The following is a 14,621-nucleotide window of genomic DNA, read 5'->3' as shown; positions in this document are numbered from 1 at the left end:
TCAGAGAAATATGCAGTATTTCTGGTCCTTCTAGTAACTTATCTACTTCCTTGACCTCTGAAGGAGATGAACACTGACTGGTAAGTGGTAAACAAATGCTAATGAGGAGGCATTAGGTAGCAAAGGTTAATCATTTGATACTTTTACTGCAGGCAAAGTAGCTCTCACCTTTGGCATTATTATAATGCTTTACAGACAATCCAAAATTCCCAGTAAATGTGTGTTTTTTTTTGAATGCCTGAAATAATACTACATTTAACTACACAATACAGTACATGTTGAATGATTTTACCTGACCTAGGTCTTGCTTTTAAGGTGTTTGGATTTTCAAACAATAAAATCAGGCTAGTGAACAGGAACTGAGGTAAAAATAAGGGGTTTATTTGGTAATTTGTTAAGTTCTGTGTGCAATTATATTCTATGTTCATAAATAAAAACAAAATTTCCCATAAGTTTCCTATAAACAGTCTTACACTGACATATTTTACCACACACCAACACAGAAAGTGCAACTGGGAAATATTTTGCTATATATTATTGACAATTTTATTACCTGTATAAGTGTCCACTGTCTGTTTAGAAAAAAAAAACATACTTTGTACAATATATGAACAATTATATTACTGCAGTCAGAATAGCAAAAGAAGCAAAACTACAGGTAAAAGGCATAAAAAGGTGAAAATGTGTGTATATATAAAGCACACAGTATCTGCTCTTTTACAAAGAGATATAATCTAAATCAAATCTGCTGTCATTAAGGGGACTCCTTCAAATGACTTGACCTGCACATCAGCTAATGCAAAGTGCTGTTGGATATTTGCTAAATAAGTCTCTATTATCTTCTGTGATGAACTTTTTACTGTACAGCATCCTGTGGTCCATTGTGTCTGTTGCTCTGCGTACTGCTGCTGTAAAACTGGCTAATCTTCAGCCCTCGATCTACTGTAGTATAATCCCTGCAATGTAAAATTGAAATGTGGTAACTTGTACTTGAAGTCTACATAATGCATAAAGTGCGAAAATAATTTATTTTCATATACCTTCACTTTTGACCTGAAGATGTCTTGCTTTCACTTTTGGATCCCAGCTAAAGAACATAAATAGATTGATTTAAAATGACCAATATGGTGTTGGAATTTTGTAATATGTGATCATAAATGATGTGAATTTGTGGCCCTGTAGAATTGGTCATGGTTTGAAAAAAAAAACAGAGGACTCTAAAAAATGAGAAATAATATATTTGCTGTTTTTAGTAATGCCAAAATTGATTAACTCACCGATGAAGTGACAAGTTTCACAATTTCATCTCGAACCTAATGGAAAACAGCAGTTTAAAAAATGAATGTTATGCTTTGTAATCCACCATAATGTCTTCAGCAGCTACACATAAGACAGTATTAATAGGAAGAAAGGAAAAACGTACTCTTTTTTCTCCAAAACATCCTGTCAGCAAAATGAACAAGCCCTAAAAAGAAAGGCGGGGTGTAGATAGAAAATAAAAATGTAAAAATGTATCTGCTTCTTTCATGCTTTGAATAAAATGTAATACAGATGTTTGTACAGTAATGACAGTAATAACATTTACCTGTAAGGAGTTAACAATGGTGAAGGCGTAATTGATTAAAACCTTGGTGAACTTGTTGTCATCCATCAGAAACACAAAAAGCCCTAAAATCCAGGTCCCACCAAAAACTGGCGTTAGAAAAACAATCACTTTGATGACACTCTTGGCTGCCTCTTTGTCATCCTTTTTGGTGTTCTCGGTTGCAGCAGGTTTCAGCAGAGTTGAAATGACCACCACCATTGAGCATAAGTTAGCAAACACAATGACGCCGATAGGAAAGAGAAAAGCGTAGAGGGATCCTTGCAATGATGATACATATGTCAGCCAGCAGGTAGTTCGGCTGTAGTAGGTTACATCTGTTCTCTTGTTGTAGTACAGATAGGTCACTGTCACTACCGCCATTGGGCAAAAATACCCAACAATGATGGCGAGAGGCATGTACACTCTTTTTCTCAGTGGATTGAAGACGAAAATGAGCTGATGGAGGAGCATCATGCTCAAGCAGAGCATCCAAAAGAACATGGCCAGGTAGAAGAAATGCTTGGCAAGTGTCAATACAAGACATAAAGTGTCATTCAGAATGTTTGGGAAGGAAGAGGCAACAAAGCTGCAGTCAGCTATGAGAAGACACAGAGAAATGTTGACCAGTGACATGTGACGGAAGTGAGAGAGGTTGGACTTGACCACTGCATTCCATACCAAGAATTCAATGACGAGGAAGACTATCAGGGAGCAGATGGAGATTCCCAACCCAATGTAAGTTAGCTGGTCTAAGAAGGGCAGGTTAACAGGAGTCTTGGACAGCAGCATAGAGAAGGAGGTCAGGTGATTGCACTCGCAGTAGCTCATGTTATCAGAGCTTTTTAACAAGGTACAGCCTTGCTGTGACCATTGATTTTCTGTCGTATTCCAAAATATGCAGAAAGGTGAGTTGCCAACAGATTCGTTTTCAGGTAGTGGATAAGCCATCCTGATGTTTATTGGGACTTTGGTTTCGACTATGGCAGTGACAACTAAGGACGGAAATATTGATTCTTGATAAATTCCCTTGGGGAGACGTGGTGCCATGCTTTGCAGTCCCATAGTTTTCACCAAGGAAGAAGTTGAGTTCAATTCAAGTTCTACATTGAAAAGGGTTTTATTGCAGATAGAGCTGTTCCGGCAGAATTGAAGTTGGATGTTTGAAGAATTGTGTCCATCACTGTTATTAACTTGAATGTTTTTCACCAGGTTCTCAACAGACGATAGATATGTTGTAGCAAGGCCAAAGTCACGCTGTTTATTTGCTGATCCCCAGGTTGTGTTCAGCAGACTGCTTGCAGAATCAATGAAATTCTGAAAGACAGTATTTAGTTAGTTATGAGTGTCAGTGTAATTAATGCCCTTTTTTTATTTGCAGAGTGGATAATTGTTTAGAACACTACTAAACAGCTTGTAGCTATGTTGGTGATGGCTTACTACATAGCTATATGGAACTAAAAATCAATTAAAACACACGAGATAATTTAGCATTAACAAACTACAAAGTGATTCATCAGATCTGACCAATTATGCCTATTAGATTTTTAAACCTATCTATTACTGGAATATATTAATATATTAATTATTCAAAGTCTTTGATAGAGTTTTATGAATGAATGAAGTCTTAAATTATGTGCTTATTTTTAGCATTGATCATTTGATTGATTGATTTGATTTGTTTGCTGGAAGGAGGGAAATGGTGCTGTTCAAATCACCAATCTTTTATCATAGCCTAAGCCAGGAGGGGTTTGTTTGTTTGTTTGTTTGTTTGTTTGTTGGTTGCTTGCTTGCTTGCTTGTTTGTTCTGGAATTAAATCTGAACCCTACCATTCAAGTTCATAATTGGTCTGACCTGGAGATATGTGCTATACTATTATATGCGCTCAGCTATTTTTGTTCATACCATACTATATGCCTCTTACTTTTATCTGTATGTGTATCTGGTTACATCCCTATTACAAAGTATTTCCCTCAACTAATGAACTAAGTTTAATAAAATGTTCCAAATGTGTGAACCCTGGCACTGCAGTAAAGCTGCATGTCTTCAATAGAACATGGATTCACAAAACTTTTGGCTCATTTTGGAACATCAGTGGATCACATGTTGGGGCAGCAAACCATGCAGTGCAGTGGATGTCCAGAACTAGAGCTGAATTAAAGGGCTGCATTAGAGAATGCTTACTGGCAGTAGTGAATCAGTCAGTGCGACTCTACTGGATGCGCCGCTCATTGTTGTAAGAACAGAAACGGTGGCCATTACATCACCATAGGTGTTTTCGGTTGAAGTGCCATTCTTCAGACTCTCAAAGATGATAATTGCACCTTCTGTTGTGGCCCCAATTCCTTTTTCAAAATCCTGAAATAAGACCCAGAAAATAACAAATTTGCTTACATTTCTATAGATTACTTTCTCATAGCAATATGATAAGTATTTTTCTTACCTCTGCTACAGAGAGTAATATATTCAGTGATTCTTTAGTGCAAAGATCAACTGGGTCAGCCCATACTGTGCCATTGCACAATCGCTCCATATTTCCTACTTTGCCTATTGCAGTACAGAGTATAGTTGCTGTTTCTCCACCCTTGGTTTTTGGCCATTCGTTTTCTTCTTCACAAAATGGTTCCCCAGCTGAATAAACATTTAGTTAATGTACAGGATGTCAGCATAAAAATTGAAGTGCTAAAAAAAAATCACAAAATGCAAATGTATTTTTTTCCATTGTAACTCCAGTACTCACGGTATATTATTGGTATGCTTGCATTGGTGATTTGTAACTGGTCTAGACTGTTTGCGATCTGGCAAAAAGCAGTGATTGATGGTATCTGTTCTGCCATGCAGTTGATGGGAATAGTTATAGTGTAGTTTTGTATTACGGTGGTCACTGAAAAAGAATCATATAAGAGAATCATATAAACACCAACTAAGTAATCCACTCAGGCGCACAAATGCCTTCTAACTTTTGATCAATATTAAATTAGTGTTACAATTAAGAGAAAGAAATTACTGTAGGCTTTGCACAGGGATGTTATATAAACATTTATAACACTGAAGTGATAACACTTCTGAATTAATTTTAATAATCTGTTATATGTTAATAAACATTTAGAATGACACAATAAAGGCATGGATACCGGACTGCTGTGATGGTAAATTGTTTATTGTAACTGTGTAATTCTCTTGATTCTGAAAGATGGAACATGAGACGGTAACTGATGTGGATGGACTCGTAGAACAATCTGCAGTCGGTGGCACGCTTGTGACATTAATTTTGTCTGGTAAGAGGGCGACCTCGAGAACTCCTGAGGCTGAATGTGACACGGATCCATTAGTAAGTAGGCAGGTGTATGTTCCTGAAATACCGCAAAAAGAAAGAAACTTTAAAAAAATTGTGCAGAACCACACAACAAGATCTTTTAAGCTAAGAAATGAAGCATTTTGTGAACAGATAATCAAGCATGTATGAGCACCATGTCCAATTTTACATGTATGTTAAAGTACCCATAGACTCAAAAATGTGATTTTTGAGTAATAGCAGATTCCAATTATATAAATTGGTGATTGGGTCTAATTTAACACAGCCTAATTCCTTGTTACTACTAATTCAAATGTAGTTAGTGATGTCATGAAATAAGCAGCCCAGCTTTGAACCTGTCATGGTCCAAGAATGAAGTATGAAATGTTTAGTTACAGAATCAGCCTGCTAAGTTAGCTAACGGTAGTAATGAACAAAGGCTTGGGTTTTAGTATATTTAGACAAGCTAGTGTTAAATAGATTGCTTAGAACATGCAAGTAAAGGCTCAGACACTAAAATCACACTTATATCTCTCTTAAATGTGTGTTATTTGGGCTGGCAGGAGGACACGAAAGCATCCTGGCATTTTTAAATAGGGTAGTGTACAAAATGTTCATTTTTCTTAAAAAAAAAAAGAAAAGAAAATGTTATTCTACATATATTATTTTTAATTATATGAAACGACATTTTTGGGAGTACTTTATTGCTGTTTTTGTAACAACTAATACAAATCTTATGTGCATTTATCTTACTTTAATGGCTGTGGAATGCTGGAATGTCTGTAAAACTGAACAAAAGCTGATTTATGGCTCTAATTTCATGTTTGCAACTGGCCAGTTATCTTCCAATATTCCAAAATAATATAGGATTGATTTAAATTGATTTTAAAAAAACATAAAAATCTAATGGTGCCTTCAACAATGCTTTATTGTCATATCTCATTCTCAGTGTAAGTGAATGAAGTAAATTCTTATGTAAAATTACAAGTATTTAGAAATTCACCTGCCCAATTCCCTCTTATGTTCAGAAGGCTGATTGCTGTTTGGTTTGAACAAGGCAGCTGTATCACTTCTGTCCCAACTCCAATTGTCTGTGGGGCCTGGCCAGGATAAGCAATCATCCATGTGCAAGTCTCCATTGTTTCCTCTGTGCTGCAGTTTAGCGTGTACTGTGAATTATAACACACCTTCCCTTGAGGAATTTCCATAGAGACCAATCCTGTGGTTGTTCAAATATACACTTAGTTCAGTTAACAACAGTGTATAAAAATGCTTTACATATGTATGCATGACATGTTTTATTTACCTGTTGATGTGACGTTAATATCTAAAATATATAAGTAGGCCGTCCTCAGTCTTGTGAGTATGTCTTGAACTTTCACAGACTTAAACGTGGCATTGAGAGTCACTGTGAAGTCTTGACCGCTGTTGTGTGCCAGAACACAGGAAATGTATTTTAGTGCAAAGAACATGGCAGTGATTTGAAGCTCAAAAAAAATCAAGGACGTTATCTTAATCAGGAAGAGCATAGGAATAAGGGGAAATTTTCAGTACTTAGGAGTTGATAGTGTGGTGAGTGAGTTGAACCCATTCAATTTCTTGAACTCAGTTTCCAGCTGAAATGAATTGAAAAAAAAAAAAAAAGGATAAGTATTTGTTAAAATTTTAAGGTTTTGGATCAAATAAATATATATTTCTGACAGAATTAAATCTGAACAAGAAGTAATTGTCACTCAATATGATTCAGGTTGCCTTTGAAAATAGTTTCAATCACAAACATTTTAGCATTGACAAAGAAAAGTTTCATAATTACGCTCGTTTGAAGGTTGTATATTGGTGACATGATTATGATTCCATAAAGGGTAACTGTAGAGAAAGGGAAATGAGAGATTGAAGGTTGGGAAAGTAAAGAATATGGCATTATTACTTTATTTTTGCTGGAAAATACATGAGCTGTCGTCGCTTACCGTTCACTTGAGACACACACAATGGTGTGAAATCGGATATATTCGCCACACACTGTAAAGTGTTACAGCAGGCAGGTACAGTGTCGCACACTAGGTCACTCCAAATGTAATTGGGCTGACACCAGCATGTCGTCTCATCACCAACGAGCTCACATTCTGCATCAACACACATGAATCCAATCAGCATCAATAAATCACATCTGCAAATCACATGTGACTATTTAATATATCTTACTTCAGTTCTATCAATCTGTTTTAGATTTGTATCTATTTCCAGGATAATAAGAACAAAGCTGAAATTTAAAATAAAATTGAAATTTAATTCAATTTCTGCATTAAAAAAACAGTCCATACGTTCATTTCATTTTCTGAATCAAATAATAAAAGCTGAACTATGAAAGAAGTTCCAACCAACTTGGAAATTTCCACTTATTATCTCCTTTTATCTTCATCAGAATTTTGCATATACCATAATAACAAAGTCCTGGAAGTCCTACCTTTCAAAATTCTTGTGTAAAAAAATGGAAAGAAAGAAAGAAAGAAAGATCAAAACAACAAACTAAAGACACGCAAAAAAAAAAGAAAAGAAAAAAAAAAACCTGATGTCTTTCGTGGTCACAGCTGGAAGTTGGTCAAATGTAGCCAATTAGCCTCCTAATATTTCTTTATAATGTCATATATTCATAATTTGTCACAGCTATTGGCTTGTTCAGAGCCAGTCCTTCGCAGTGGTGACATAGACAGCTGCTTGGGGTGACATCTAGATGTGGTGCCATTTTACTCTGAGCCTTTAGTGTATATTGAACTAGCGCTGTGGTCAGCATGCAGCTGAGCCTCTATTCAAATGTGCCATGACTCCTGCAAAACAACTTGTTTATAACACAGTAGTATGACTAGTTATAAACAGCTGATAATATGATTCGTCATGATATGCACCTAAACAAATACTCAGAGTTATTATAAATTGCTGCCTTAATCTTATCTACTAAAAGGCAAATTATTTTAGACATCTATTTTAATTTCCTTATTTAAAAAATATTGAAATCAATTTGTCTAGTGCAAATAAAAAGACAACTTTGGTCAAAACTGTAATATTTCATTCTGATATTTACTATCAAATTTTAATTTGGAAACATCTTAAGATCTTTCCAGTCAACAAGTAATAATTGTTTAGAGTCTAACCAATATATCCAATGCTATAACAGCTTTCCATATTCTCCAATGTATATGTATCCTGAAAGATAGGTAGGTAGACGCCAGGGGTACAAAAACAACTAAATTAAAATATGTACATTTTTTCTAAAAGAAGGATGCATGTCTTTGTCATGCTTACCGGCTATTATTTCAGCATCCACGATGGACACAGTGTCTGTGATGGGCATTATCATTTCAGACACGAAACCAGATACGTCCATGGTTGCATTACCTTCGATCATCACTTCTGCCACATATATGTCTTCAGCCCCTTTTGAAACAAATCATAAAATAGTTTCCATCCTGCTCTATAGTTAATAAAGCTGTGCTGCTTAGTAAGCTGTGCCACATGCTCTCTGATCAGCATGTAAACACACTACTTCACACATATTATGTTGATGTGTATTAATCAAATGAAAAATCGACAGTCCGGCAACAATATTTTAAAAAAATCAGACAAATAAACAAAAAAATGCTCAAAAATAATTCATAGAAAACTAATGTTATGTAGCCAGGTTCCTAGTTAGGCTGACACTGACAGGTAATATTCATCAATATTCACCAATATAATCAGTCAATCAATATTTATCAGTATATTAAACACTTTTAATGGGTTGAAAGGACCTATATTGCATGTGACCTATTAATGAAGTGCTGCTAGAAAAACACAGACTGATGCACTATACTTACCCACATGTGTGATCTGTTGAATAAAAAAGAAAAAGTCATGAATACCTCTAATGTGCAGGTACACTTCTGTGGATGTTGGACAGGATTAGTGAGAATACAGTGAACTTTACCTGGCAGTAGATTAGCAGTAAGCCACAGAGAAGCATGCTCACGCCTTTTATTGTCTTGCCCCTGAGAATGATACGAGGGAGATTTAGTGACATATCGCTAAATATGACAAAATGTTATTATTATTAGGTTCGTATGATTATGTTTCGTAGCATGCTTTTAGAAAAAAAATCTTTTTTTTTGGGGCATTTTTGCAATGACAAAATCTGAAACAGTATGAGAGAAGACAAATGACGGCAAGTGAAAATATTTTGAATATAGTCAAATACACTTAGTATTTCTTTTTATAAGATTACAATAAAATTAAAAAAATATATACAATAAAAAATATATACAATAAATACAATAATAAAAAATATAATAATATACAATAAATAAAAATGTAATTTAATATTAATAAAATAAAAACATTACTTTTACTTATTTTAAGCTTAAAATACACTGAAAAAAAATGATTAAGTGGTTCAGTAAATATGACGAAAACAAATATGATATTTACACAAAAAAGCAAATTATTAGAATTGCTTAAATGCTTTAAGTTCTGTACTAAATGAATTCATGTAAATGTGCAGCTAAAAACGTGTATATTTTACTTTACTTTACTGGGTTACATTTAATACTATTTTGCAAAACTAGAAAAAAGAAGATTGTATACTAAAGTGTTGAGTGTGGGGTTTTGAACTCCATTTGCATATGTGTTCACAGAACTTTAAACTGATTTAATTTTGAGTGTAATGGATGGGTTGTTTTCAATATTTCTTATTTTGTGTTAGCTTTAAGGCCTAAGGCTATTTGAATTATGAAATGTTTTGAAAGGTCAAGAGTTTCCGTAAAGTTTTCTTTATGTTTCTCAGTCAGTCAATTACCTTAGTTAATTAGTCATCTTGGATTCTGCCAGTTCAGTGTTTATGAAGGAATTAGTGACCTTTAAGTAGTAATGATAATGTTTAGATGATGTGTACTTTTACAGGGTTGAGATCTGTGTGGCTTATTTAACCCTTTCTCACAGTACACTGGCCTTCCGTTCCACCGGCGGAATGGAAATCAACTTATCAGATATTTTTAATCAGTACAAAGAAATTAAATATTTTATTGCCACAAGTCTGTTATAAGATGAGTCAGGACACTGTTGGGTTTCTGTGTGTAGAGTATCATGACTCTGTGTTTAGCTGCTGGTGAGCAGGATGATGGGGAAAAGGGTGTGAGCCTCCTGCTGGGCAAACAATTCAGACCTCTCCACAATAAAATTGCCACAATAAAATTAACATTTAAACCTAACAGGCTACATAAAAAATGCAAAACTTATGAAAACTACAAATTCTTAAAGTCCTGAGTGTCTACTTTCATATGAGCCATGAACCACTACTGTGAAGTGTGGCATTACTCCGATTGACGATTGTTTTGTGTGGAAATTGATTTCACACTTTTCTTTCACTCCAAATATATCCAAAATGTCACTCCAATATTTTTTTCAGTGCAATTTTTCTATTGGCAGAAACTTTTGCTCATTTTAAGCATTTATTTACAGAGAGAGACACAAAAGTATCTGCCAGTAAAAGAAGAACATTTAAAGCTTGAAATGAGTAATAATTACTAATATCTGGGTTATTGTTTCACTAGAATATGAACTACTAGGTCAAGTGCTACAGGAAGTACTACATCTATTGTAGATTAAGTCCACTGAAACTTTACCCTGACCCTGCTGTAAAGGGAATTAGTAACCAGCTGTATGTTATCTTGAATGCAGTCATGAGCTCAGCAGTGATATCTGCTCCTTTGTAAGGATTTCACTTAGGTACAATAGCATTATTGTTATTTTATGGTGATTTTTACAACAAAGCCCACATTTGCATGTTAGTTCTAAAAGGCTCAGCGAAATCCCTTAATGGCCATTCCATATATTATTAGTGAGGTTTATTAGACAAGTCCCTGGAAGTCAATGTCACTCACATGACTGTACACTAAAGTACACTCTGCCCACAAGGCATTATGATCTGAATTGATTTATTTTTTAAATAACAATCCACAATTGTCAAACATAATAATTGGTCATGTTTATTAGCTGTTCGTCTTAAGCTCCATGTACATTTGTTGATCTGGTTTTAAACTAATAATGAATTGCGCTTCATTTGGAATCATTTTTAATAGATAGTAACATGATAGTCTAACAGGCTCTTAATTGTTAGATGTTTATTTCTTTGCTCGCTAAATGATAAATTTACTGGCTTTAGTTTGTTATAGCTACAGCAGTTTTTTTTTTTTTTGGTTTAATAATGTCTGAGTTTCTTTGTGATGTCTGACGAAAGTGTCCGAGTACATCGCATGTCTGTTTGTGGTCATTTGCGCTGGTCTATTCTTGAGTTTACTATAAAAGAGAATCCAAAATATTTTTAATAGCCTAATCTTGCTAAATTCAAGCAATGTTCACTTCATTATCTATTTTATTTGTTTGTTTATTTGTTTATTATAAACGTGATAGATTTGAGATCTTGCTGTTTATATTATCTTTAAATTATAAAAAATATATTCATAGATTTTAAAAAAAAATGCATGAGTCTCCATGTAGCTGTAACCGAGACACAGATCTTGGTTAAAAATCATCTCTACACTTTAGATATTGTGTTTCTTTGTTTAAGACAGTGAATTTTATATTTAGTTCACTGGTCTGAGACTGATCTCTTGACTGTAGTCTAATCAGAGAATCAAGTTACTTCAGCAAGTGATTGTATTAAAATTATTGTTAATTATTTTTCAAACTTCTAAATAAAAAATAAATATTTGATATAGGACCCTAAGAAAGTTGGTCTTTTCTTTAACTCATGCCATACTGGACCCCTGAAGTCTGTCATTCAGGGAAACATATCAGGAAAACTCACTGGATTCCTACAATTTTTTTTTCTTTGTGATCGGGTCAACGTGGTTTCATGAACCCCATATAAAACTTATCATCTTGTTATTGTTAGAGAGAGCTGAATTCTTTTCGAGTACATCAGTTACATTTCCAGAATTTGTAATGAGTTTGTTCGGGAATTGTTCAGGCTTTACTTATGCACAATTCTGTATCTGTGGTCCAGATTACAGTGTTATCCAGATAATAATTATTGTGTAAAGGTATACACTAAATCATTTCCCAGCACAGAAAACTTCATTCAGCAGCACATGAATATTAATATATTAACTTTAATTTAAAAAAAAAGCTTTTTTCACTGAGCCACTGCGCTTGTTTTCATTTGTGACGTCTCAAATGTGATCATTCAATAAAATAAAAAGATTAAGCTCCGAACAAGTAATATCCAGTTTGAAAATATACAAATATAAAAAAAAAAACAATACTGACCTTATGATCTGCATTTTGAAGTTAATTTGAAACGTGATGCTATGTCATACCCTCACTGTGCTTGTTTCCTGAGTGAAAGAGAATGGTAATGAAGAAACCTGGCCAACTTGAGAAGGTAAGGGCACAGAATGAACAAAATTTACAAATACCTCACCTCCATTTGCATTTTCGCATCCTGGAGCTTCGTATGCCATCTGGTCAAGTTTTACTGGTTCAAGCTTTCCATTTTCATTTGGTTAACAAATACAGTGGCCTTCTTGTTGGGAACTGAAGGGCTTTACCACCAGCTTAAAACATTTGCTGTGACGAATGTTCTGCATCACGAGAGTACTTTTAATTGTGTCCTCAGCCAGTCCTCCCAGCCCCACCCCCCAGTTTTAATACATTAATACATTATCATCAACTATTGTTGCTCATTGACCATGACTTTATGTAAGGTATCAGAAAGCCAATTCTCTGTTCATTATTTCTTTTAGTGTATAAACCGACAGAAATAACTTAGGGGAACTGAACTCACGTGGATTAAAATGAATTTTAATTGTTAATTGTAAACAAGTAGCTCCTACTGAAGTACTAATGCTTGTAAATGGTATAACAATATTAATTAAGCAGAAGGACGATATTTCATCCTGCTGTATATGTGCATAGGGATTTAAATAGAGTCAGTAAAAATACTGATCCTGAGAATAGTAGAGTAGTGTTTTTGTTTTCGGAGATACTTTATCAGAAAAGATACCTGGCAGGTAATCCAGTAAATAGTAACTGTTGGATGGTAATATAAAGCGACCTTAGATAAAGGATATGTTTATTTTTTTTTCTGTATTTACTGATTAAATTTTCATGAATGTGTCTGATGCATCTCATTTATGAGCAAAACAAGAACTTCTGTTTTTTGCTCACCTATGAGAAATTTACAATACAATAATTTTACAATACAAAAATTGTGCATGTTTTCTGTGATTAAGATGATTCCCCTCAAAAAGCTTACTTTGCGTAATCTGTACATGATTTGCATTACATCTGAGTGTTTTAGAAAGCCGTATGTCTGTGTCACGCCAAGATCACTTGAAAGAGAAAAAAATCTCTATAGTTCAAATCTCTATAGTTCAAATCTATATACTCCTCCTTTTATTATCAGTAATGATTTTTTTTTGTTTCAAGTCATTTCAAAATCCATTCAAGGCAAATGTAAGGATGATTTGATTTAAATGGCTGTTCAGGCATAAACCCCTTCATATCAAATTAAACAGGACACACATTGGATTTAATAAGATATAAGAAAACAAGCAGGGTTAGATTTGTGTGTTTGTTTGTTTTTTAGATTGAATTATATTCAACTTTATTGTCATTTTGCAGAGTACAAGTACAAAGTCCCTTAGACTATGGGGTATATAAACTATGAACATATAGACTATATTCATTTAATCCTACATTACAGTTAACAAATCTAAACTCATTTTTGGTTTTAAATTCATATAATAATATAGAAATGAAGAAATTTTGTTCCCCACAAGGTTAAAATCTCATTTTGGAATCTGATGAACTATGAAACTATGTTTGTGAAACTATGAAACTGATTGTATGAAACTGTATGTTTTGCAATGATCTGATTTCTAAAACAATTTACATTAAGAAGAACAGTCACTGATTTCTCTCTGAATAATTGTCAAGCCAGGCATGAGAAACAAGCTGCTTTTTGTTTGTTTTTGTGGTCAGGTGCCTGTTAGTCATGCCCTCACCACACCAGCGGCCATGTGGTAAAGTACTCAAAGTAAGGGTTACCCCTTGCATCACTCCATATTCCTCAAACATTTGTTTAAACATACAGATCCTATGGTTATGAAAATGGTGCAGGTACAATTTTATGCCTCATTTCATGTTGGCCCCAATGTGGGCATGGCAGCATAGGACACCTTGCAGATACTAAGGAATAGTAAACATCTCCATCTAACATAAGTCCCCTAGAGCTAGGAACTAGAAAGTAAAAATGATTTAACATGTGCTAAACGGCAACGCTCTTTTTAGTTGTGGATTGAATGCCAATGTGAAGCAGATGTCCTAATCTATTCACTGAAGAGATGAGGTTACTAATAAAGCTTAGCAAGAGCCAGGCCAGGATTATAATCATGTAGATCTAGATACTCTAGATACTACTAGATATTTTCGTTCAATATGGAAACAACAACTACAACGTCACTCATATATACCTATGAAAAAGAAGAACATATAAAATAAAAGTAAAATGGCTTCTCGTACTAATAAATATTAAAAGGCAGAACAGGTAAAACAAGGACGCAAAACAATCAGGAAATCCCAAGACATTTTCAATAAATTTACAGAAATATTTCCGTATATAACGCAGCTGTTGGGGAAGTTCAGAGTAAAAGCTAAAAAACAAAACTTGGTGTGTGCCAAGGAATCATGCTGAGCGTCATGTGTAAATGAGT

The 14,621-nt window shown here is 34.3% G+C and overlaps 1 protein-coding gene across 1 annotated transcript in view; it reads right to left on the bottom strand.

The window, feature by feature from the left end:
- The window catches only part of adgrf3b (adhesion G protein-coupled receptor F3b), a 13,808-nt gene extending 1,495 nt beyond the window's left edge, over positions 1-12,313 (bottom strand). Inside the window, exons 1-18 of the mRNA XM_034313859.2 lie at positions 12,175-12,313; positions 8,840-8,900; positions 8,730-8,742; positions 8,179-8,310; positions 6,846-7,001; positions 6,692-6,744; positions 6,433-6,494; positions 6,185-6,303; positions 5,882-6,097; positions 4,718-4,936; positions 4,324-4,467; positions 4,027-4,214; positions 3,768-3,941; positions 1,586-2,899; positions 1,424-1,465; positions 1,278-1,313; positions 1,041-1,087; positions 1-956 (exon numbers count right to left, since the gene is read on the bottom strand). The exon at positions 1-956 is cut by the window's left edge and continues 1,495 nt beyond it. Of these exons, the coding sequence (XP_034169750.2) occupies positions 1,043-1,087; positions 1,278-1,313; positions 1,424-1,465; positions 1,586-2,899; positions 3,768-3,941; positions 4,027-4,214; positions 4,324-4,467; positions 4,718-4,936; positions 5,882-6,097; positions 6,185-6,303; positions 6,433-6,494; positions 6,692-6,744; positions 6,846-7,001; positions 8,179-8,310; positions 8,730-8,742; positions 8,840-8,900; positions 12,175-12,188 (2,988 nt within the window). The 5' untranslated portion in view covers positions 12,189-12,313 and the 3' untranslated portion in view covers positions 1-956; positions 1,041-1,042. The remainder of the gene's footprint in view (positions 957-1,040; positions 1,088-1,277; positions 1,314-1,423; positions 1,466-1,585; positions 2,900-3,767; positions 3,942-4,026; positions 4,215-4,323; positions 4,468-4,717; positions 4,937-5,881; positions 6,098-6,184; positions 6,304-6,432; positions 6,495-6,691; positions 6,745-6,845; positions 7,002-8,178; positions 8,311-8,729; positions 8,743-8,839; positions 8,901-12,174) is intronic.
- Between the last annotated feature and the right edge of the window lie 2,308 nt (positions 12,314-14,621).

Source organism: Pangasianodon hypophthalmus, chromosome 19 (assembly GCF_027358585.1).
Source record: "Pangasianodon hypophthalmus isolate fPanHyp1 chromosome 19, fPanHyp1.pri, whole genome shotgun sequence".
Classification (NCBI taxonomy): domain Eukaryota; kingdom Metazoa; phylum Chordata; class Actinopteri; order Siluriformes; family Pangasiidae; genus Pangasianodon; species Pangasianodon hypophthalmus.
This window is presented reverse-complemented; position numbering and strand designations above follow the sequence as displayed.